At 41.5% G+C, this 25,420-nt stretch overlaps 2 protein-coding genes across 2 annotated transcripts; one reads left to right on the top strand and one right to left on the bottom strand.

Moving 5' to 3' along the window:
- Positions 1 to 443: 443 nt before the first annotated feature.
- nsmaf (neutral sphingomyelinase (N-SMase) activation associated factor) lies at positions 444 to 15,542 on the top strand. The gene is made up of 31 exons (XM_085467729.1): positions 444 to 578; positions 3,131 to 3,217; positions 4,128 to 4,206; positions 4,493 to 4,554; positions 4,865 to 4,901; positions 5,774 to 5,824; positions 6,188 to 6,259; positions 6,362 to 6,409; positions 6,747 to 6,799; positions 6,973 to 7,102; positions 7,224 to 7,295; positions 7,395 to 7,503; positions 8,149 to 8,325; positions 8,447 to 8,526; positions 8,607 to 8,697; positions 9,099 to 9,162; positions 10,432 to 10,483; positions 10,574 to 10,694; positions 10,782 to 10,913; positions 11,000 to 11,042; positions 11,130 to 11,296; positions 11,719 to 11,830; positions 12,124 to 12,182; positions 12,360 to 12,427; positions 12,522 to 12,589; positions 12,676 to 12,799; positions 13,247 to 13,330; positions 13,541 to 13,691; positions 13,995 to 14,097; positions 14,183 to 14,292; positions 14,848 to 15,542. Exons 1-31 carry the CDS (start codon positions 541 to 543, stop codon positions 14,940 to 14,942), a joined length of 2,739 nt encoding a protein of 912 aa, XP_085323855.1. The 5' UTR covers positions 444 to 540; the 3' UTR covers positions 14,943 to 15,542.
- Positions 15,543 to 15,702: 160 nt separating this feature from the next.
- On the bottom strand, positions 15,703 to 25,131 carry cngb3.1 (cyclic nucleotide gated channel subunit beta 3, tandem duplicate 1). Its single transcript, XM_085467731.1, has 18 exons — positions 24,939 to 25,131; positions 24,507 to 24,651; positions 23,833 to 23,899; positions 22,260 to 22,411; positions 21,860 to 22,159; positions 21,569 to 21,777; positions 21,437 to 21,487; positions 20,229 to 20,315; positions 20,072 to 20,136; positions 19,876 to 19,998; positions 18,430 to 18,571; positions 18,183 to 18,342; positions 17,608 to 17,705; positions 17,334 to 17,417; positions 17,069 to 17,187; positions 16,681 to 16,833; positions 16,392 to 16,524; positions 15,703 to 16,282 (listed from the first exon to the last, which is right to left on the bottom strand). The coding sequence occupies exons 1-18, from the start codon at positions 25,032 to 25,034 to the stop codon at positions 16,262 to 16,264; spliced, it is 2,205 nt and encodes a 734-aa protein (XP_085323857.1). The 5' UTR covers positions 25,035 to 25,131; the 3' UTR covers positions 15,703 to 16,261.
- Between the last annotated feature and the right edge of the window lie 289 nt (positions 25,132 to 25,420).

The raw sequence follows: 25,420 nt of genomic DNA, 5'->3' as shown, positions 1-25,420 counted from the left end.
AATTCTATTTTGTGTGTGTCTTACTTTGTCCTTATTTTGCAATCGGTCTGATTGCGGCAGGAAAGACGGTGCATGCTGTATGTTGATTGTTTTGGTTTGAGGGTGTGACCTGGATGATGACAGTCTCTGGTGATGTGCTGTGCTCTTTTTTTTAGCGGTTTTGTGTAATCCACTAATTTAACTTTTAACCAATTTTCAAGTGCATTTGTTTCTTGGTTTTCTGATTAAAAAACAAACAAACATCAAAACTCCCACTATTATAGCAGTGAAAGTTAAATTACTCTGTTTGTGGTTAAAATGACAAAATATTTGTACCGACAAAACAAACATATTCATTTTTATTTATAGGGCACTGATGCAGACGCAGTGTTGGTCCTTGAACGTGCCAGCAGAGTGACGTCTCTCTCCGCTGCTCTGTGCAGACCGCTCACCGTCTGTCTTGGAGTGGGTCACGTGGTTTCCACCAAGTTTCCGTGTTTACAAAGCTCGGGCTGTTGTGGCTTGTCGGTATTCAGTTTCTGAAGAGGATGCTGTGCGGTCATGGCGTTTTTTCTGGCGCAGGAACGAACTAAAGAAAGGTTGGTGTTCTTCCACCTTCTGTTAGCGGGTGGTTATTTCCCTGCGTGGTTTTGTTGGGAGCTGAGCGGCAGCAGCGGGCTGTTTTTCCCCGACTGTGGCCGCGTGTCATTGCAGCGTGAGGCAGGGCTGCTTAGCTAATGAGGCAGAGCTCCACTGTCAGCTGGGGGATGCGGTCTAATTATTGAAGTGGGCTCTGGTCTGCGGTGCAGACCGGTTACTTTTACCCAGAAGGTCCCGTGTCTAGAGGGCAGTACAACAAAATGACGCTTAAGTGAGAGTGTGGAGGATATAAAAGACTGTGACAGAGCTTTAAACTAAAGCAGCTGCTTTTTCCAGCAATTCCAATTCTGAGCCTCCTAATGGAAGCGGCAGACCTTAGCACATGATCTATGCTTCAAACTGACCACCAGAGTGAGCTCTTAAAAGCTTTGGGACCACGCAGGAGATCGTTTCAGTCTAGAGCAGGGCATTGAATTTCCACAGTGCACTTTGATACTCAGCATGCTGGGCAGGAAAAGGATGAGGTCACCTCTGAACAATACAGGATGAACAGTTTCTTCAGCGAGTGTGAAGAAGTGCTTTGTACGCACTGGTGACTCGACTCATTAGAGCCGGTCTGATACTGGAGTTTTGGACCTCAAGCTACCACAGGCCTCTGCTTCTAATGTGTTATGTTCGGTCAGGGAGATGAATACAAACAATTACATCAGTCAGGATCCAATTTCATCAAAAATAAGCTTTCTTCTAACAGTCTGGTTAACATAGAAAGCATTCTTCTGTACTTAAAAGTCAGGTAGGATGTGGCAATTTAAATCATGTTCAGTGACACTAAGGAGACCAAAGTGTGCCAAGGAAATATCCCCCTAAACCAGGGGTGTCGAACTCCAGGCCTCGAGGGCCGGTGTCCTGCAGGTTTTGGATCTCACCCTGGGTCATCACACCTGAATCAAATGATTATTTCATTACCAGTCTCTGGAGAACTTCAAGACATGTTGAGGTCATTTAGGCATTTCAATCAGCTGTGTTGGTTCAAGGACACATCTAAAACCTGCAGGACACCGGCCCTCGAGGCCTGGAGTTCGACACCTGTGCCCTAAACCATTGCACCACCACCAGCAGACTAAACTATTCATACAAGCATTCATCCATGCATGGAGAGTTTGCAGCTCTTGTGTAAATTGTAGCCTCAGTTTCCTGTTCTTAGTTGACAGGAGTGGCACCCAGTGTGGTCTTCTGCTTCAAGGTGTGGCGTGCTGTGTGTTCAGAGATGCTCTTCTGCACACCTTGGTTGTAATGAGCAGTCATTTGCATTATTGTTGCCTTCAGAGCAGTCTGACCATTCTACCCTGACATCAACTAGGCATTATCAGCCAGACAACTGCTGCTCACTGGATAGTTTGTCGCTTTCAGACCATTATCTGCAAACCCTGCAGATGTTTCTAGATTGGGGCAGATGCCAGGAGAGTAAATGAGGTCATTTGGCACCAACAATCATGCAGCACTCAAAGTCACTCTTTTTCTCCCATTGCGATGCTCAGTTTGAACTTGAGCAGATAGTCGTGACCATGTCCTCGTCCACCAAATTGCTGAAATGGGATTTGTTAATTAGACATTTGTGTTAACGAGCAATAAACAGGTGTACCTAACAAAGTGGCCACTGAATTTAAGCAAATCACTTCCTTTTTTAGTGACACATCCTTCTGCCTAATCTGATAACTTTTGCTTTCAACAAGCAGCAGTTCCACATAAAACCTTTCAATACCCTTTGTCGGGTTTGTTAAAGCTGCGTATGTAGAAGACTGTGAGCTGCACCGGACTGTTTCTAGTTCCTGTAGGTCCAATTACCAAGCTGATGTTTTTGAAATGTCTTTATTGGTTTTGTTGTGAAATCTCAGTTGGAATATATATATATATATATATATATATGCGCGCTAAAACATTGCTCTGGCATGAAGTAGCTTCTTAAATATGTCAGCAGTTAACTCCTTTCAATACTTTTAAACATGTTAATGCAAGTTGAGCAAAGGAAGTGCATGCCACGGTTTCTAAATCCACATTACTGCTCACAGTGGTTTAATGTATTGATTGTCAGTGCAGCAGTAAGCAGAAATATTACACACTTAAGCTGCAACATTGCTCACAGCTGAATAATCAACTATGAGGCTCTCTCTCTTTTAGTGGTCACAATTCTAGCCTACAAAGTGACTTTATTTACATTTTCTTAGATTATTTAATGTGTGTAATCCTGACAGAACGCAATCATAACATGATGCATCAGCACTGACCAGAATCTGCAGAAACTTGCTGATTCTAAGATTCTAAATGTTTAAAAAGTGCACCAAAGAAAGTTTTCAGCAGGATGCATCATTGCCTGGAGTCACACTTATGTGTTAAAGAGCCACATTTTCCCCTTTATGTACATTAATAATGTGTTGTTTACTGTTAATTTATTAATACAGTACTTTTTTAAAAAATCTGGTGATTTGACCCCACCAGTCTAACCCCACCATTGCTCTGATGTTTTCTCAAGCAGCTGTTTGCTCCTTTCCAGGTTTTCCCTCTTGCTGCTGGATTTGGAGGAATATTATTTTGAACAGCACACCGCGTACCATGTGACAAGCACTTTAAAAAAGCAGAGGTAAGTTGGATAATTAAAGGCAACGCTTCATCAGCATCTAACACCTTAAATCGCTGCACCATGGAAGTACTTTATAAGCTTGCAGAACAAAAAGCTAAAGAAGTCTCACACTTTGAAATGCTTTTCTGTTTTTATTGGTGCTATCATGTACTCATGTTTGTTTAAAGCTTTTAGGGTTGATCATGGTAGTTGCTCTGCCTTCTGAGGAACAACTGTTCAAACACCATTTAGTTCTGTGATGAAGGCTTGTGTAAACCTTTTTTTTTTGATCAAACATTGTGAACTTTTCAGTGATAATCATGTCCTGTTACCTACCTACTGAAAAAGGAGTGAACAGTAAATACACAAAACACCACCTTTGCTTTCTTTGTCTCATTTTGAAGATTTCTGTCCTTCAGGCCATTTGGACAACATTTGTGCCATGTAGCTGTTTTCATTTGGTTTATATTTGGCAAATATGTGATCGAGCTGTGGGGCTAACGCTGGCTCTAGGCTGGATGTGAGTCAAATTCTGTTGTTTAGGCTAAATGTTTATTGCCATGTGGGACGACTTTACACTGTAGCTCTGCTCTGTAACATTAGCCTTGAGACCCATCAATTCAAAGAAAAAGTAATCTGTTGTTTGAATTCATTTCCAGTTTTGTCCCCCCCCCCCGAAACACGGCCGATTGGGGGGGGAAAACCTGGGAAGGAAAATTGATAGCGGTTGCTAGCCTGTAATTAACATATTTCTCCTAACATTTCAAGATTTTTTTTTTTTTAGTTTTATAAATGTCTATTGACTTTTTTGTGCAAAATATTTACTCTTGTTTGTTTTGCCAGGTTTTTGTGTGTTGTTTTGTTTGTTTGTTTTTTGGGGGGTGGGGCTAGCTATTACTTAACAAGCTAACATCAGCTTTTTTCTTTCCAGAAAAATCAGAGGTTCATTCAAGATTTGTTCCAAATCGATCATATTTGATCCAGAGGAGCTTGCAGAACCAATTATAAAGGTTTGTTTTTATAACATTCTTTAAAAAAACAAAAATAAAACTACAACCAATAAACATTGTGGTAATGCTGCTAGCTAAATTTAAAATTGTGAATTTTAACATTAAAAAATATACATTGGTGTCACAGGCCTGTCTTATCTTTGCTGGGAGATACAGTTACCATTATGTAGGCAGGCTGGATATAATGGAGACAGCCTTGTATTGTACATTGTTTGTTTTTTGTGTACAAAATCTATGAATCATGGATTTTGTAGTTTTTAATCATAACTGCTCACTCTGCTTTCAGATTCCTCTGCGAGATTGCAAGAAGATTGAGTTTGTGGAGGAAGAGAAGAACTCTTTTAACAAGTGAGCACAGTAATATCTTTGGCGTTGCATGTGCAAGTCACATGCTCATCTTTACTCAGTTTGACAAACCGGTTTGTTTACTTGGAGTGCAAATGTAGCCCAGCTGTACTTGAAAAGCAGTTTTGTAAGTAGCATCTGCAAATGATTGGGCTTCATGTGATTTTTTTGAAAAATAAAAACGTGTGCACTACTACTTTGGATGCGGCACATGCTAATGGTGATTATTCTGTTTTATTAATCTTAAAAGTAATTATAGTTTTGATGTCATAATTCTTATTATTTACTATCTGATTTGTGCATGTGCTCACAGACCCGGACCATCAGCCATATCTATTCTCTCCAAGCAGGTGAGTTATGGAGTTATTACTTTTGTAAACATATTGTTCTTCAGAGAGGCACCAGCCCTCGCAGCTTTTTCTCTGTAATATATGGTATTTGATTGTTCAGGTTGATCCTCTTTACTTTCATCCTGTCTTTTTTGTCTAAGGCTACGTTCACACTGCAGGCGAAAGCGCATCAAATCCGTTTTTGTTTGACCCTATGCGACCCATATCCGAACATGGTATGCCAGTGTGAACGGCACAAATCCGATCTGGGTCACTTTCCTATGTGGTTCTGAATCCGATATATATCCGATGTTTTAGAAGCAACTGCTGTTTGAATGGTCATGTCGCGTTAAATCCGTCTTTTACGTCACTGACACAAGACAGACGCCAATTATCAGTGCCGGCGAAGACATCGCGAACGCTTCCTGGCCATCCAGTGTAGATGTTAGTCAAACTGTTGGGAAGACAGCGTGAACATTTTATTTGTACTGTATAATCTGCAGTTTCTGACAGAAATCTGCAACTATCCTTTGAAGCACCGCTCCTCTCTAAAACAGCAATAAGGATAATTATTAGGTTATCTACATTATTATGTAAATATAAAATAACTTCAAGCAAAAATTGGGAAACGTAAAGTCCGAAGTCTTTATATTAAGGGCCGTCATTCAAACAATACTGTTTGCTCTGGGTCTAAACAGAGCCGTTGTGTGTGACGTCTTCTTTTGCGCATGCGGGCCGCTTTGAGCGTTCACACTAGAGCACGTTTGCTGTCATATTTTATTTGTAGTGTGAACAAGCAGACGACAAAAACGGATTTGATCAAAAAATCGGAATTGCGCTTCAAGACCTGCAGTGTGAACGTAGCCTAAGTAAATCCACTCTTTCGTTTTCAGGTGATATACATCAAAGAAAGCAACGTTATTGCGCCTTACAGAAATGAAAGGGTGGGTGAGTCAGCTCAGCATGAGTGTCTTCTGTTGTGTATTCAGAGACTTGTTTGTGCTTAAAATCTGGAATGTCACTGTCTCACAATAACTGCTGCTGGCTTTTTCTTTTATTATGAAAGGGTGAAAATGGAAGGTAAAACTTTCTTACGATGAGTCAGAGCCCAAAGATCACAGCCTCTGGACTCATGTGCATTTGTTGGATCCATTTGAACACTATGCTATATAATGACCAGTGTAAAATTCTGGAATGATTGTCTAAAAACACTGAAGTACATTTTTAGGACAAGATCATAAAACCAGTGTGTCATTTTATTCACAAGAAACTTTCTTTTGTTTTTGAATAAACTTGTCTGATCACAGGAAGAAAAGACGCTGACCTTTCAGTTAGAATTCTGCAGTAAAACAGAGGATGTTGTCCAGACGTTACTTCAGGTATGTCGCTGGTACAAAACAAAATACTGTGGGGGGGAGTTTTGTGTCACGTGCGCGGTGTGAGCTGCTTTCATTCCCTTTAAAATCTGTTAAATTTTGCAGCTCCACAGGGCCTCCTGTCTGGAAAAACTTGGAGACCAGACTGCAATGGTAAGTCGATCATTACTCTCAGTCCACAGTAAGCCTCGAAAGCAATGCCCCACTTCACACACTGACAAAAATCCACATCATAAAATCTAAATAAAGGTCCAATTTGTAGTGGCTTCATGCCACAACAGTGTGGTCCATCTCCCATTTGTAGACCATTCCTCAAAACCCTGAAGATGAGGAAACGATGAAAAACAAATGCAATGAAACAGTGAAAGTCTGTTGCACTTCCTGCATTTGTCCCCTCTTACTCCTTCCTCTTTATGACCTTTAATTAGTTTAAAATTGTAAGTAACCATTGCGTAACCAAAGACCAAACCCACATTTCCTTTATTTCTAGATTGCTGCCAATCTACAATCCCGAATGGCGAGGTCATCGTTTGACAAAAACTGGTATGTAGATGTCAATCAGATGAGTCTTTATATGCTTTTTCCTAACTTTATTTTTAAGCCTCATTGGGTTTGTGTTATGCGTGACTTAAACTTAATATAGTGATTATTAAATAAGGTTTAGATGTACTAGAGCGTGCAGCCAGACAGGACTGTGGTTTTAATGTGCTGTGAAGCTTTCAGAGTGTTGCTGAAAACCCTCACATGGAGTGTGCAGTGGAGATGGTCATGCCTCTGGTGTGCAATCCAGGCCATGTCTGCGTAACAGATAAAAACCTCTACTTCCAGCCTCTCAATGGCTATCCGGTGAGATGACAAAGCAGGCAGTGGGAATGGTGTTGGTGTGGCTGTTTGTTCAGATGCTGAACACCAGTAATGTTTCCCAAACAAATGAATTGTAATTGGTGTGCACGTCCTCTCCCTTCAGGAAAATGTGATTCAGATAAAGCTGCACAACGTCAGGAGAATCTACAAAAGACGGCTTGGTCTTAGACCCCTGGTGAGTCGCAAGTGCTACTAAAGGTAGCTTTAGTATCTTTCTTTACTGCAGTTTATTTGGATGATCTCATGGGTTCATGTGTTCGGTCTCCCTGCTCAGGGTCTGGAGGTATTCTGTTCTGAGAATGACTTCTGTTCAGACATATACCTGAAGTTTTACAGCACGACCGACAGAGATGAAGTCTACTACTACATTGCAACTTTCCTGGGTGAGACGATACAAGCCTATTAATAAATGTCTGATTTATTTTATCACTTCTTTAAAATATATTTTGCTCTAAAAGCCTGAATTTGTGGCCTCTGGGTGCTGTTTTCACACATGTGCTGTACTCCTGAGCTGTTTCTGTCAAGAATACACAACAAATTGCTTTAAAATCTCTTTAGGATCTTTTTCTTCTTTTGTTTTGTGTTCATACCTAAATCCTAAGAAAGATCGAATGTGTACCCATTAGGATACGGATTTGTTGGTGTGCGGGACTCATACATGCACAAAAATGTGACCACACAACATGCAATTAATTTGCACGAATGTCTTTGATACGCTGCACTGAGATGGGGGTGACTCTCAAAGCAGAGCCAATGAGAATGGATAAGGATTTAGAATTGTTAAACTCGTATTAATTCTCGTCCGTATTGTGAACCCAATAAATCTAAACCAAGTGGAGTTTTTCAGAAGTAACGTGTCTGTCTTGGACAATCTTCAATACAGAGCTGCAAGTAAACCTGGTTTCTGTGTGACGCAGAAGCAACATATGTAAAACTGCTGTTGTCTTTATAAAGCAGTGCCGCTGATGCTTCATTCTCGGTGATTAACGGAACCACGTACCTGTGCTGTTTTCGCCTTTCTCGCTTAGAAAACCACGCGATAGAGCACACAGCAGAGAGCTACATGTTGCAGTGGCAGCGTGGTCATCTCAGCAACTACCAGTATCTCCTCCACCTCAACAACCTGGCTGACCGCAGCTGCAACGACCTCTCGCAGTACCCAGTCTTCCCATGGGTCATCGCTGACTACACCAGCCCGCGGTTAGGTGGGTCCGCAGACCTTTGCCGCTTTCTCCTGTCAGAGTGATGGTGGCTGAGATTTTGGGTCTTGCATCTTTGTAAAGATGCTGTAGTTTCTCACTGTCGGTACTTCGCTTTGTTTCTCAGACATGACAAATGCTGCCACATTCAGAGACTTGAGCAAACCTGTGGGAGCCCTGAACAAAGAGCGACTGGACAGGCTCCTGGTGAGACGACTGCCTGATCGTACTGTTTGTTTTTGCTGACAAGTTCCTTATTAACCACAGAGCTCTCCTCTTGTTCACAGGCTCGATACAGAGGCATGCCCGAACCTAGCTTCATGTACGGCAGCCATTACTCATCTCCAGGCTACGTCCTTTTTTACCTGGTCAGAGTTGGTATGTCACACAGTTAACATTACTTATCATCTACAGGACGTGTGGAACCAACAGATGTTATTTTTGTATGTTTTATAACTCTGAGGTTTAGCCTGCTGGTCACCTAGGTGACACAACAGTCAAATATAACACTACAGTTAAAAGCACAGCACAACACTTTCAGTCTTCATCTTGATGATGCTTGTGCGAGTCAAGCAGAAGTTTAAAGATCAGTCAAATGCAAAATTGTCACAGTAACTGTGACTCACATTGTGACTCACGGCCTTCAGAAACTGCACACTGACATTTTGGTGACACATAATTCTGTTCTCCTGATTACATTTGCTAATGCTTTTTGAAGTAACAGTAATGATATAATGATTTCTGATCTTTTAAATTCATTTGCTGTCCTCTAACTGCAGCTCCAGAGCACATGCTGTGTCTCCAGAATGGCCGCTATGACCACGCTGACCGAATGTTCAATAGGTAAATTATTTCCCCCGTTGTTTTAAACGTTATAATGGTAAAGTACAGAAATTTGCCCACTGGCTGATTTCTTTGTCATACTTGCATGTTTTAGATCAGGGTGTCAAACTCCAGGCCTCGAGGGCCGGTGTCCTGCAGGTTTTAGATCTCACCCTGGGTCAACACACCTGAATCAAATGATTAGTTCATTACCAGGCCTTCTGGAGAACGTGTTGAGGAGGTCGTTTAGCCATTTAAATCAGCTGTGTTGGATCAAGGACACAGTTTTAGAGGGGTTTATTTTTGTTTCTTTGTTTGTTTTTTGAAAAATAACATTGTGATTATCTCCAAGACAAAAGCTTAACTCTTTTTGAAAGGTTTGAGTCTCATTACATCTGATCTAAAACTAACACAGCATTTCATAAAGACAACACCGTGGCAACAGTCAGACACGGTGGTGGTACAGTGATTTGCTGTAACCATGACTTCAGCTCTCTACCAGAAACTGAAGGAGAATGTCCAGTCATCAGTTTGTGCTCCGAAGCTCAAGAGCACTTGGGTTATGATCTGAAACACACCAACAAGTCCCCCTCTGAATGGCTCACATTGATCGAGATGCTCAGCGTGACCTTCATGCTCAAAAACCCTCAAATGTGGCTGAATTAAAACAATTCTGCAAAGAAGAGCAAACCGAAGTTCCTCCACAGTGAAAGACTCGTTGCCAGTTGTCACAAAAGCTTGATTGCTGTTCTTGTTGCCAAACGTGGTAACCAGTTATTAGATTTATGGGGCAATTACTTTTTCCTCATTAATAATTATTTATGCATTTCTAAGGGACGATGTACAAAACATTTATTTCATGTGAGAACAACACTGAGAATTACCAGCTGACATTGGTGCAGGTTTACCTACAAGCTACTTTATACTAGCAGGTAAATGTAAACAGAGCTGAGAAGTTAAGCTCATCCTAACTCTGACTAAAATAGTGCTAATCAAAGAAGTTTGACACATAGATGTACATTTATCTGTGCACACTGATCCAGTTTAATCATGTGGGAGGAATGGATCCTGGATAGGTGTCCAGCCTATCACAGGGCAAACAGAGAGAAACAGTCATTCATGCTCACATTTACATGCACTGTTGTACAGGAACAGCATGCAAGCAGAGTTTGCAGTTTGTGAATACTGTGGAAACAAGTTTGAACACGTACAGTGTTTTCTGGTGAAGATGTGAATGTTGTATTTCACACTTTGAAGACGTGTTTGGTGACGTGTTGTGGTTTCTTACAGCATAGGTGAGACGTGGAAAAACTGCTTGGAGGGAGCTACTGACTTCAAGGAGGTAAAGCTATTCGTCTATTATCTGGTGTTGATGCTGTTTCTGTCGAGGAATGTCTTTCTTGACATGTTGCTTTTCCTCGTATGTTTGCAGTTGATCCCAGAGTTTTATGGGACAGACCCCAGCTTCCTGGAAAACAGACTGAGTCTGGATTTGGGCAGACGGCAGAACGGAAGTTTAGTTGGTGATGTCGTTCTTCCGCCGTGGGCCACAGGTGAACTTCCTGTCGACCGGCTGTCTGTGTGTCTCTGTAATATTAGGAGTCACGTGAGGAAGTAAGGGTTGCTGTTTCTTCCTCCAGATTCCAGTGATTTTCTTCAAAAGCACAAAGCCGCCCTGGAGAGTCAGTATGTGTCCGAACACCTTCATGAGTGGATTGACTTGGTGTTTGGCTTCAAGCAGAGGGGCAGTGAAGCTGTGGCGGCTCACAACGGTAACATGACCAACAGCTACTCTCAGTACAAGAGGCGCGAAAACATGCCAACGATTAATATTCATCTCATCGTTTTCCTTTCTAAGTGTTTCACCCACTGACCTATGAGGGCGGGATCGACTGTGACAGGTACAGAAAAGAAAATCCAACGAGAATATTTCCAAATGCTCATCCCGCCTCGTTGGCCTAACGTTTCCCCTCTGTCTGTTTGGCAAGCATTGAGGACACCGATCAGAGAATCGCCATGCTGACACAGATCCTGGAGTTTGGCCAGACGCCCAAACAGCTGTTCACCAGCCCTCACCCTCAGAGGATCACCCCGAGGTTTCAGAACATTACGCGAAGCTCGAGCATTAACTCACCCGACGCTGAGCTATCTCCAGGTAACACCGCACAGCACGGGAAGTGTGTGAGAGCCCTGCAGCTGCAGAGCTTTCTCTTTCATTGTTCAGGCTTAAGTAGCTAATAACACGATGCAACGGCAGCTGTGAGAGCTGAGCAGTGTTTCTAAAGCCCACACAGTTATGTGCTTCACTACTCCTCTCTGGGAGGATGGTGCATGTCTCAGTGAGTGAAGCCAATCAACACAAACTCAAGATTAAAAAGAGTCACAAAACGATGAATTATTAATTTACTCCTGTTTTTTTTTTTTTTTTTTTTTTTTTCTGGTTTTACTGAAGAAAAAAAGTTTCATTTATGCACTTTCAGCTATATTAACTGCATTTTAATGTGTTTTGATATATAAAATGTTTTTCATAACCATAATAAGTTAACATGTAGGCCGGATCCCTGTGTTGTTTTGCAGCCTCTCAGGGCGAGGACTCGTCTTTCGAAGATCTCACCGAGGAGAGCAGGAGGTTGGCCTGGGCAAACATGGAAAGTCTGAAGCCCGTTTCCAGCCACAAGATCCATAAAGAGTGAGTCAGGAGCTGCTCGGTGGGCTGCAGTTACAGCAGAGTACAAATGTAACCACATACAGCAAAAGTGAAAGCCCTGCCTCAAAAATGAGGAAGTGAATTCAAAGAAAGCAGGTAGCAGGCAGCTGCAGGAGCTCCACACCCCTTCAGAAACTTAATACTAGTTTCAGGACTACTTCCTTCAATAACAGACTGCTGTGTTATTCTAAACAAATTCTTCATTTCATGTGTTTTTTTTAATATACGTGTATATTTATGTTTTTTAAGTAACTTTGTTTCTGCTGTATGTGCAGAGCTGTGACAGGCATTGCTGTGTCTCGAGGTGGATCGGCTGTTTTCTCCACATCTAAAGGTTTGGAAAATGTGTAGACTGAGAAGAAATGTAGACGACTCAGATCTACTTGGAAACTCATTTTGTTTTCTCTTTAATTAAAAAGCTGTTGAGCTAAAAGGATTAAGAGAAGGATGAATTACGGTTTGCTCCGTTCTGTCAGTGTTTCACGCTGACCCCTCTCGCTCTTTATTACAGACTCGACACTTAAAATGTTTTCCAAAGAGCTGAAGGAGTTCCAGAGAAGCATGTCGTTCTCTAACATGGTACGCTCGCCCGTTCAGCATCTCCTTCCTCGGATCTCTTCTAGCAATCTGTTCCATTTCTCTGTAAACAGTAAACCGCTCGACTGTTTTTCAGGCCTTGTCATCGTGTTTGATACTGGCGGACAGTAAAACGGTGGTGTGCTCTTCGTGGGACAACAATGTGTACGGACTGTTTATTCATTATATTTAACGTGGTTTTCAGAGAGTTTTGACGGCTTCTCGCTGACCTGCACGCTCCTCTCTCTCAGGTATTTCTACTCCGTCCCGTATGGCAGGCGGCAGGATACGCTGATGGGTCACGATGACGCTGTCAGTAAAATGTGCTGGTTCGAGGACAAACTCTACACAGCATCCTGGGATTCCACTGTTAAGGTAAAGTATTGTCTCTATAACCCTTTTCAGACATGGGACATGTTACAGTGCTGGACTAATGAATTTACTGAAGGGAGAGAGCTATGCAGTATTTGTCATATGGACCAGATTGGACAGTACATCACATGATGAATAACACACGAGGTCCCTTTACTAATAAATAAGGAGGCAACATCGTAGACACATCAGACTCACACAAACGGTAAAATGATATCCTGAAAGCTTTCCCTGGACAGGAATGAGAATACTGTTATTGCATCGTAGCTCGCACTCGTGCTGTGATGACAGCTGAGAGTCCGGCCTGGTCAGGCTGCATGAAGCTAAACCTGGGTGCTCGTTCTGAAAAGAAGCCGGCTTGTTTCAGTGCCAGCAGACTGAGGAAGACTAAGGACTCCATGTCAGAGAGAGGATGAACCTTTAGCGTTGTTTTCTGTGTGACCTTCACAGGTGTGGGAATGCAACTCTGACAGCTTTTCCACTCACAAGAGATCCCAGTTTAATTTGCTGGGTGAGTTGGAACATGATGCTGGGGTGAGTGACAAAACCGCAGCCACAGGTTTCATCAAGATCTTACAAACTTCATGTGGATTTAAATGCATCATAGTAACGCTGTGTGCATGTGTTATTGTTGGAAAGACTCTGACAAATAAAATGTTCATATTTGTCAAACACCGAGACATTTTAGCAGCGTTAAAAACGTACGTAATAAAAACATGTTTGCTCTCTAACATTCAAATTCAGGTGAACACAGTCAGTCTGAACCCAGCTGGGACTTTGCTGGTGTCTGGATGTAAAGATGGGGCCGTCACCATCTGGGACCACAGCAGCCAAAGGACTCTGCAGCAGATCCACTGCCACAGTGGGACCATCCACCAGACGGACTTCAGTCCTGGTTTGTGTGAACGTGGAACTTTGATCACCTAAAATATTAAACATAAAATTCAGATCTGCTCGTGGAAGCGTTGAGTAAATAATTCCCTTAAGCTTAATGTTTGTCTCAGTACAGTTAAAGTGCATGTGGAGAGCACTTCTTCAGCTTTCTTTGAAGCGGCTGTTGGCTGCTTGATTCTTCTGTGTGAATCAAACAACCCTTTACTGCTGAGCAGGAAGAATTTCTGTTGAGAAATTACAACTCCCAGACTCATATGTATTATCCAAAGACATGTGTGTGATTATACCACTTTTGCATTCTCAGATAGCCGACACGTTCTCAGCGTTGGAGCCGACTCCTGCATGAAGGTTATCGACGTCCAGACGGGAATGGTGATCTCCTCTGTGAAAGCTGAAGAGGAGCAGAGGTTTTCCTAGCAATCCAGAACTTTGTATTTCACTTGTTTCTTTGTGCTATGTTCAAAGCATTTAGCAGCATGTTTGTGTGTGCAGGTGTTTCTGCTGGGATGGAAACTGGGTGCTGTGTGGTGGCCAGTCTGGTGACCTCCTCCTGTGGGACCTTCTTACCAACACAGTTACCAAGAGGATCCCTGCACACTCAGGTAGAGCTCATCTTCAGTAATCATTGGGTGGAGTTTTTACCCCCGTTTTCAAACTTCTGCTGCTGCTTTGTTTATTGGCTGTAAAACCAGCAACAAGAAGGAAAGACAATCTGCTACATTTGTGATTTTATTTACTGCCAGTTGAACGAATTGGCAGGAATGAATAGACAAATTTACCAGGAACTTCTGCTAATTCATTGTCCTGAATGACCCTGAATCATAACATAAAGTTGTTAGTAAATAACAGAAAATGGTGGGCCGGATTGGAGCCTTTGCTGGTCGATTCTGGTCCCCGGGCCTTATGTTTGACACCCCTGTCTCTAAAGTATTGGTCAGATTTCTGTGAAACTTGCACAGAATAAAAAACACACAGTTCACTAATTTCCACTAAATCTGTAATATTTGATTCAGAAGATGTCACTGGATGCTAATTTGGCTAATATGTTTGTGCCACTAATGTAGTAAAACCTTAAAATGTACATGCGTTATAATAAATGTATCAATTAATAACAATATAAGCTAAGGAATATTATACATAAATCCATGTACACACAGGTGCTGTCACAGCCATGTGGATGAGTGAGCTGTGCACCACAGTGATCACAGGTGGAGAGGACCGACAGATGATCTTCTGGAAGCTCCAGAGTTAAAGTTCCGTCTCTGTTGGGGAGATAAAGACTCCCAGTGCAATATCCTGGACAACACAGGCCAAGTATCCTGCTGACTGCCTTTGAAAGAGACTCACAAAGGACTTGAGACATGCTGAAAACATACTCTAAATGTGCAGCATCTCAGAGGAGTTGGCTCTGAACTGTTTTTAATCCAAAACCAAGCAACAGGCCACACGCGGTCGTCTTAGTTTTCATTGATGTCTGCATCTTGGGAGAAAATGTCTACTTACAGTTTCGTGCATGAGAGACGGAAGCAGAAGTGTACGTGCCTGATTTTTCACTTCAGTTTTTAGCCTGTTATACATGCATACATACATACATACATACATACATGTGGACTTTGCCTAAATTTATTAACTGTTAAACATCACGTAGCTAATCTCTTCCTAACCTCCCTCCACAGCTCCCTAAAGGATAAAGCAGGTGTAGTTGGTGGATGGATTGTACCTTGTTTTTAAATAAGCAATCATGTTTCAGTAGCTTTATGTGAATTTTAATTTTGCAGTGGATTTACAGTGTCTGTCAGAGCTTTATGGTGCTCAGGTTTTATTAATAAATCATGGTTGCCTCTAAAACGTCTCCTACGGATCATCCTGTATTTTGCAATATTTCCACAACAAAAAAAAGTAAAAGTTTAGTAAATGCTCATGCTTTTGGATTTCATGTCAAGAGGAAAGACAACTTTAATCAATATATCAGAGGTATTTTGGTTATTTACAGTGTCAGTGATGTTTGGACATCCAACAAACACTGGGGCTAAACCCAGACTACCCAGTAACAAACAGAACCATTTCTATATTGATATTTGATACTCTTGGTTACACCTCTTGGTCAAAATTCAAATAGACTACAAGTCCAGCAGCTCAGTTAACAGTTTAAAGGTCACTCAGCCACTAGGTTGTGCTCTTTGCACAGAGAGAATTCCAGTCAGGGATGGAAGAGCTTCGCATCACCCTGAACACCTAATAATGAAACTGAGGATAATTTTTGCCTTTTTCTTTTTTTAATATATAAAGTCGATCATTTGCATGACACAAATTTCAAACAGTTGTCCTCTCCTGTTACAGACGGTTCTGTGTATATTGATGAATCTGCAAAGAGTGTGGGGGAGATTATTAGTGCTTTCCAATCATAGCACTTTGCTGCTTCCAGCAGACGTTTGAACTGAAGAGTATCAGGTCACATAAACCTCTGAATCACAACAGCTCTTCTGGTCGCTGTAGACCGGTTCCATTATGGGTCTTTTGGTAGCAATGGAAAAGTAGAAGACACTCTCAATAACACTCCACATCCACTTCCTATTTCGTCTCTTCCATTTTCTGTGGACAAGAAGACAAAGTGATGACAGGACCCAACATCACAAATACTTTAGCCATCAGTGCTTTTAAACGGCCTACAGCAGAACACGCTTCCCCACATCACGTTTACCTTGAGTTTTTTCATATTTGCAAAAGCTCTGAGTAGCTTGGGCGTTGGTGGCTTTGGTCCAAACAGAGCCAGTCCTTTCTGCTTCTCCTCATTACCTTTAGCAGGTACAGCTCCTTTGGCTTTGACTAGTTTCCTTCACAGTGACAAAAAAAAAACACCACATATTTCTTAAAAGGATGCATATTTAAATTTCATTTAACGTAATGATTTGGATGGAGGTTTGGAGGGTATATGATACTTTTAAATTTGAATGAAAATACGGTTCCTGAAGCACTAATAAGCGGCTCACCTGCCCTTCCTGGCCAGCACCTTCTCAGACTCCGGGTAGTGGACGAGGATATCAAACAGGTCTTTCTTCTCCAGCACAAAAAGGTTAGCGAAGCCGTGAGCTTTTACATTGGCTGTGCGCCTGTTTCCTCCATCTTTAGCAGACTGCAGTAAACTGTGGTTGGATAAGCAGACAAAAAACAATATGGCCTACTACTATGGCCAAAATAAAGCAACACAACCACTGCGCAATGTACACAACTTCACAAAAGCAGCATTAAAGACGTGATAAAAACTGCTAGGATTTTTTTTTTTTTTCTTCTTAGATTATCTCCACCCAAAGTTAACGTGACATCATCGTAACAAAGGTTTCACAGCATCAGCTGTCCTTCCTGATGCTGCAGACTTGCCTGATTTCCCCAAACACGGAGCCGGCCTTCAGCGTCACAAACACAATGCTGTTGTCGGGTCCTCCCACCACCTGCACTGCTCCACTTTTGATGATGTACATCTCTTTACCGATGTCACCCTGCAGAGGACAGATCAGCGCAGTGACACTCAGCTCAGGTCACCTTGTTGCTTCATGATGATCAGCACAGTTCAGAAATATGTTGCTTGCTACTTTGTAGCCGTGTCGTTACCTACAGACATGTATACACATATGTATGCACCAACCTTCTTCACAACAAAGTCTCCGGGTAGATAAATGATTGACTTGAGCCTCAGTAACATGTCCACTAACATCTGCTGGTCACAGCCCTGAAGGACAGAGTGTAGTGAGTACTGACTTTCACTGAATCACAGAAGCTCTGCTTTGCTTTACTCATCTCTGAAAGCAGCCAGCATAACTTCATTACACTTCACTACAGTTCATTATCCGTCCACTCACACGCCCTTTCTCTAATACACTTTCTATGGTACTAGAGCGCTGAAGCTTAAGCAGCCTCACCTGGAACAATGCAATCTTCTGGAATGTGGCAAGGTTGATGTCCACAGCAATGGCAATTCTCATCACCAGAGGCATCTTGTCCAGGAGCTCGGACTCATCTGAGAAGGACAGACAGTGTGATTCCATGTGAGCACATTCCAGATTTTTAGTCTGTGCATTTTTGCGGCTCATTATTAGTCATGCTTGAATCCTTAAGGAATGGCTGAGTCTTTTTCATTACCTCAGCTGTAACGTCAATTCATTTCAGCTGCATTTTGTTATATAGCACCAAATCATAACAGCTGCTGTCTCAAGATGCTTTATATTGTAAGGTAAAAACCTCACAATAATACAGAGAAAATTCTTAACAATCAAACACCCTATGAGCAAGCCCTTGGTGACAGTGGGAAGTAAAAGCTTCCTTTTAACAGGAAGAAATCTCCAGCAGAACCAGGATCAGTGGCCACGACTCGTTTTCTTTTGTTTGTTTGTTTTTATATAGAAATGTATTTGTGTGGATGAATATTCCCTGTTCCCCATTTAAACTCATCAGCTTCTTCCGGTGAGGACACAACTGAGAGGTATACATTTCTCACCCAGCATTCCCTGAGCTGCCCAGGTGTAGTTGTACCAGGTGCGGACTCTGTTCTGGACTAGCTTGGGGATCGTATAGGTGTTCATGTAGGAAACACATCCGTCCATTGACGCCCGGAAGTATGTCTGAGCTGCTGTAGCTGCTCCTATGACATCTCTCATCTGAAAGAAAGGCAGAAATGTAAAGTGTCACAGAGAAGTCATAGATATTAACAGGTGGAATATTAACATTGAAGAATATCCTCCTACCTGTCCGATCAAACTCGAAAACACAAAGACACCAATAAAGAAGTTAGCCATCTGAAAGGAAATCTCAAAGGTGGTTACAGGTTCCGGTAAACCCCCGATGTTGATCAGACTGCGAACTGCAAAGTAGTAGCAACGCAGGTACCTGCGCAGGGACAGGAGTGAGAAGACAGGAGTTATCCACAGCTACAGACGGCATGTCGTAAATCTTTTAGTTTACTGGGATCAACAGGAGCATGGTACGCCTTTATGCTGTGTAAAGCTCTAACATGGTCCTAAGAGACAGGCCAAGAACTTTAACCCTTTCATGCATGAATTATAACAACTTCAATCAGGATTGTTTTCACAAGTATTTTTATTCATCTTTAGGTATGAAAAAAAGATTTTTGAACTTCATTTTTTTTAAACATGTAGTTTTTTACGTGTCCACTAAGGTGGACAACTGGCTGACCAGTGGGTGGCAGAGTATGTAGTGACACATCAGTGTCCAATGTTTATGTGCAAGTATACCATCAACACTGACACCAATACAAGAAAACAGCCTTTGAATAGCTGTGTCCACTGTAGTGACCACTATGCATGAAAGGGTTAAAGAACGGCGTTACCACAGATGAACATAAAATATAAACATTTTTAAATACAGGAGTATTAAAACAGAACAATACGAGTTCTTTAAACTGAATTCAAAAGTGAGCGATGTCAGTCAGGACTCTGTGTAAGTCAGCCGACGTCACTCAGTGAACAAAAAGTCAAGAGCAAGTCACTCTGTCAGCATCAGTATGGTTAAACGTCCTCAGGAGCGCCGCATTTGATTTGCATAACGCTGAAAATAATTATTAATATCAGAGAGTTTAATCAATCTGCAGTTAATTAATGGACATTATTTAGATTTGTAGCTCCCAGCTAAGATGAATGCCAAAACACAATTCTTAATTAATATTTAAAAAAAGGATAAAGCAGAGCTGGTCTTTGTTCAGGAGGTACTCTTACAAAAATCACGGAGCATGCTGTGCACGTTAGGATACAACAGAGGGCGCTGCTGATCTCCCCAAGCACACGCAGCACGGTAAATAATCATCTTCATCTGCATACTGCATACCAGCAAGCAAAAAACATGTGCATATGTGTCATTAAATAATGAAATAGATTTGGTTTTGGAAACACCAAGTTATAATATTCTTGGTAATGATGAAACTTTTGTTTCACCGTGTCACAACATCGCTACATAGACACAGCTTGACTTGGCCTTGTTAAGCTTTCCTTTAAATAGAGAACCCCTGCTTTCTGCTTTTTGTTGTTTGAGATTATTTATACACATCTCTCTCTGAGTTTTAAATTGTTTCATTAAAAGGAAAAATGAAATATTTTCTTTTGAAATGACATGTTTCAGTTCCACGGTGAACTCCAGAGTACAGTGTAGAACTTTAGGTCCCAAACTGGTGTACATACGCTGTGCCATTCCCGTCATACACCCATGTAGTTGTGGCAAGACCCTGGTGCACTGAGGCGACGTAGTAAGCACAGGCGTTGAGGTGAAGCATGAAGAGCAGGTAGCCTGTGGTGCGGGCAACTCTGTGTCAGAAAGACAGAAATGGTGACGCTAAAGCTACAAAACAGTGACACCATGCGATTCATGAGCAGTCACCTCCAGATGTAAGCTTTGGCCATGACACTCTCAAGTCGATCACTGAACTCAAAGAAGGAACCAATCTAAAACACACAGGGGGAAAAGTAAAGGAACTTATCAGAAAATGTAATGGAAAAAAAGTACAATAAAAAGAAGTTAGCATCCTCCTGCCTACCCTGATGAAGCGGTTCAGTCGGTAAAACGAGGAGAATTCAAAGTACAGGCAGAGCAGGTCGAAGGGGAGGATGCTGATTATATCAGTCTACACGGAACAGAATACAAACATTTGTTAAACTTTGGATTTTGCTGCAAAGCTCACAGATATGAAAGAAGAATAAAAACTGGTTCAGTAAAAATATAAATATAACAATGCAAACTTCTAACTGCAAAAATGTGGATAAAAAACAAATGCAGTGTCACCATCTATCCATCTATCCAAATCTATATATTTAATGTTGTACCACTTTATAATACGGTCTGCAAAAAAGAGAGAGTAGAGAAAACAATGAAATAACTAAATTGTAAGTAAGTGTAAGTACTGGTGAGTCATTTTAAGAAAGTTTTGCATGACTTCAGGTATTTTACTGGAAAGGAGACATAAAATATTCTGTAAGTTATTTTTATGTATTATGTAATTTCTTAGTAATATTGCACAAAAACAAACAACATTTCCCATTCTTACATTGCAAGAGCACTTTACAGTCTTTATCACACATATATTAGTAAGATAAAAGGACACGTGAAAAACAGAACATCGATCGTGCACAGCAACATAATGAATATTGAATAAAGATGTAAAAAGGTAAGATTAATCCACTCTATAATACGACCCACGCCCCAAAAACTACAGCGTTTGTATGATGTAGAAAAAACGTTTTCTGAAAACTTACCATGAAATTGGACACAACTTAAAACTGCTTATGCAGTACTTATATTTACTTAAACTACAATCATTTCTTTATTTCCTGCAAACACTTTAGTTTTAACTTTCTTGTTCTAGTGTGCCTACCTGTCAATATTTGTAGGTACATTTAATTACAACGTAATACCAAATAATACATCTTTAGTCGCCTTTAGTGTTATAAAGTGTTTAATTTAATTCAAACCATTTAATAAATAGGATTTTATTTATTTATTTCTAATATATGCTCATTTCATGCCAGTGCCAGTGCTTGCTGTTTTGGACATTAAGGCACTCATTTATGGAGTCTTGGATTTGGAATATGTGTAGTTTGGCTTTATCTTGCTGAAATAAGCAAGTACCACAATTCCTGACATTATGTTAATTGTGTTATTTTTCAGTTGTTGAACAAAACTGTACTTAACTGGAGTACTTAAGTAAATGTATTTAGTTACTTTACACCACTGGACACATGTTCTCACCTTAAATTGATGTGATTTTCGATAATGTAGCTTAGTCAAAGCTCTGTCTTTCTGCAAGCAACAGAAGTGCGAAAGTCAATTAGACTATTAAAATGTTATCAGGTACATGTGACTGAGTGGTTTGTGACTTACAATGATGTCTCCAGCTTTGACAAACTGAAGGCGAGGCTGCCAAACAATGATGTCTATTATATTTACAATGTCGCTAAGAATGTCGAGGAATATCCAGTAGCGGTTGGCAGTTTCACTGTGGTAAGGGAAAGCCAGCCTAGCGGAGCAAAACCAGACGTTGTAATTGTACGCCAATGCCACGAAGCTCAACCAGGAAATGTACCGACGATCTGGAGAGAGAATGACAGAAATGTCTGTCAAGTATTTAAAGGCAAATACAAAAAATTCATTGAGCTTAGGTGTGATGCTTACCTGTGAAAGGATCAATGGTGGTCCCCAAGATGACATCCATTTTTTCCTCCACTGGATGGAAGAGGACGTCAAAGCAGGAGCAGCTGATTTGTGGGAGGATCCTTTCTTTCTTCTTGGCCTCCTCTGCCAGTCTCTCCTCCTCGGCTTTCTTCTCGGCCTCCAACCTTTTCTCCTCATCTTTTTTCTTCTTCTCTTCTGCCTTTTTGGCCGCTTCCTCCGCCTTCTTCTTTTCTGCTTCTTCCTTGGCTATGCGCTCCTCTTCCTTCAGTCGGATGTAGTCATCCTTTCTCAGAATAGGTGCTAAAAGGCAAAAAAAGAAGCATACGATGACTTAAGACATTAGTTTGCATGTTGTTGTTTTTCTCTCTAAGCATGCTGGCTTGTTTTTGACCACACTTACTGACAGGTGGTGTGACTTCTGGAGATGTGGCGTAAGGGTCTATGGCCTTCTCTTTGAGTATCTCTGTGCGTTCTTTTAACTTCTTGGCTAAAAATCGGATGGTGTCGTCTGTGTAGCGGGAGTAGACAACAGGTGGAGGAGGCGCTTCTTCACTAAAAACAGATAAATTAGAATAAAACACGCAACTCATAGCTTTAGGTAGACACCGGGAGAGACGACAGCAGCGCTGCTTTTCCACTTGTTAAACAGGCATTTGTTACATTTCTATGACATTAATATATTTCCTCAACATTCCCTTAAAATTCTATTGAAGCAACTCCAGCTTGCATGAGAACACAGGCAGATCAATCTCAGTCACAAATACCACTATAAGCTCCTAATCTTCTTTCCTCCTTTATGTGTCACATGCTGCAAGTCACAGTGTTATCACATCTTGAAAAGTAAGTGTTGAAGGTCTCCAGAGACCTCTCTCATTGGGGAGGGGGTGGGGACTTTGTGGAGTCATCAGTCCTTACTGTTAGATACCTGTTAGATATACCTGTAACTATTCTTGTCCTCAAGCGGCTCAGAGTTCATGAAAACAGCAGAGCTAAAGGAGAGCCAAGTTATTCTTAGTACAGTTAACGTGTCCTGGTGCAGTGCCCGTACAGGGACAGCGTAAACTGGGTTGTTCTACAGATGCCCCTAAATGCCTCAAATGTAGGCAACTGGTTGCTGTGAATACTAACAGACACGCACATGATGTTAGAGGGTGTTTGGAGAATGAAACCAGCTTTAAAACACTCAGGATGTGTTTGATTTACTTTCATCTGTAATTCAGGGGGTTTAACAAAAGTATTACACTAACTGTTTAGGAGTTGCAGCAAATTTTTTCTATAGTCTCCCATTTTCAGATGCTTAGAAGTAATCAGTTAACCATAATTTTAAAATAGTTTTGTTTCTAAGACTGGTCTGGATGTCGTCAAATACCTTGTTTTTGCCCTTGAGTTGCTTTTAGGGCAGCTGTTGCTTGTTTGTGTCTCTCTCTGTATTCAGGTTTGTATTTAAGAACTGAAAAGCATGCTTGGGTTGAGATCAGGGGACTCACTTGGGAGTTGAAGAATAGCTCATTTCTTTACCTTGAGAAGCTCTTGGGTGTCTTTTGCAGTGTGCTGTGGGTCATCATCCATTTGTGCAGAGAGTATAGCTCTGAACACTTCATCCTGCTACTTCTATCAGCAGCCTCATCGCAAATAAACACTAGCAGCCCAGTTCCACTGCTAGCCGTACATGAGTTGCTTCTTTCTTTCTCCATACTTTTCACTTCCTATCATTCTGGTTCAGCTACCAAATACAAGCTCAACACTTAATTAATTAACTCCAGATATTTGATCTGCTCAATTTGTCACGAAATAATGGAGCTGAGCTCATCTGGCCATGAAACTGCTTGCCAGTCAATTGTCCAATTACATTTGTGATTCTAATGATGGAGGGTTATGTATAAAAATGGCTGTAATTACAAAACTAATAACGTAATAATTGCTAATGCCCTTAAATAAGCCGAAAAAGGAGTATAAGCATGATGAATTCTTACCCTTCAATGTCCTCTGGATTGGCAGGAGCAGCAGTGGGAGCGGGAGCAGCAGGTGCCTGCGCAGGAGCTGGAAGAAAAATATAACATCATTCTTTAGCTTTTCATTTCTATGACTGTTACAGAACCCCCACTGAAAACCTTCAGATTCTATACTGTAGAAAGATATTTAAAAAACAATTCAAGTGCAAAGTTCAACAACCAGAGCAGCATCATGCACCGCATGCTTATTTGACATTCAGCCCTCTATTCTTACATATCCCGAGGGATGCTGTTCGTATTTTAAACCACTGGTACACGAGGAAAAGATCACCACAGCATGAAGGAAGGCTGTTTCTTATTGCTTACTTTAGTACAGCAGTGGGAACCTAAACTTTCCCAAGACAGTGCTCACTGTTTGTGATACAGGATCAGCCAGATGACACCAATCCCTTTGTCTGTGATTCACAGAGAAACAGGGAGCAGATGGACAGTCTAACAATCCACTAAAAGACACATTTAGTGAATCTACAGCAAGGCCAGAGAGTGTGACATATAACAGAGCGAACCAACACCTCTCACATCTGTGGACGATGGTACATACTGACCAAAAAACATTCCCTTCAAACCACTTGACCATCACCCTAATAACAATGTAACTGAATGTGGAACTCAGCTCAGATAAACACGCATCTCACCTGTTTTTGGCTCTTCTTCTTTCTTCTCCTCCTTTTTCTTTTCCTCCTCTTTCTTTTCCTCCTCTTTCTTTTCTTCTTCTTTCTTTTCCTCCTCTTTCGTGGGCTGATCTTCTTTTTCTTCTTTCTTTTCTGGCGGCGTTTCTTGCTGTAAATTTAAAACACAGGCAGAGGGAAGAGAACAAATAGCAGTGATTAGCCTGCCAGTGTAGTATCAACCTGAGCCTATGTTTTGAAGAACCAGTGACAGCTCCTGTCCATATTAGTGTCAAGCTGCCTCAGAGGCTTTCACCTCCTGTTGTGTATTTTAATACAACTCAGTCTGACAAGCTTGGAGAAGCCAATGAACCTGATTAATGTTTAATTTGAATGGTGTGTCCACTGGATGAACACAGTGTTTGTCAAATTAAAATAAAGGGAGATTTAAGCTCTTACCGTAGCCGGTGGAGCCGGGGCAGAAGGCGGAGCGGCAGCAGCCTGGGCAGGACGAGGCTCAGGAGCCCCGATCAGCTTCTTTAACCTGCTGAACATGGCCAGACAGAAAAGAGTCTGACCTTTCCACTGCTTCTTCTGCAAACTTCTTTTTTTTAGATGTTAGGTCTTTGAAAGAGTACCTGAACTGCTTGTTGTGGAGTCTTTACCTCAAACCTGAACAGCAGACTGAAGCAAATAAAATTCTAGGAATCAGTAAGTCCCTCTAGGCACTCCCCTTTCTCCAGGAGCCAACAGCAGCTCAACGAGCTGAGCCGACAATCACTGCCAGCAGAAATAATGGGTCTCCTGGAGTTGTGAGCACAGCCCAGAAAGAAGACTTTTACCAAAAAGCACCAGTGCTATTTTTTTAATATGTTAGCGAATTTATATAAAAACCTATACCTGATCAACGTAAGCTGGAGGAGACGGCAGGTAAAAAGAGT

This window comes from Copadichromis virginalis, linkage group LG9 (assembly GCF_057382275.1).
Source record: "Copadichromis virginalis isolate Kocher_CV1m ecotype Utaka linkage group LG9, C_Virginalis_male_GT1.1, whole genome shotgun sequence".
Classification (NCBI taxonomy): domain Eukaryota; kingdom Metazoa; phylum Chordata; class Actinopteri; order Cichliformes; family Cichlidae; genus Copadichromis; species Copadichromis virginalis.
The sequence above is the reverse complement of the archived record's forward strand: the minus strand, read 5'-3'. Positions and strand labels throughout refer to the sequence as shown.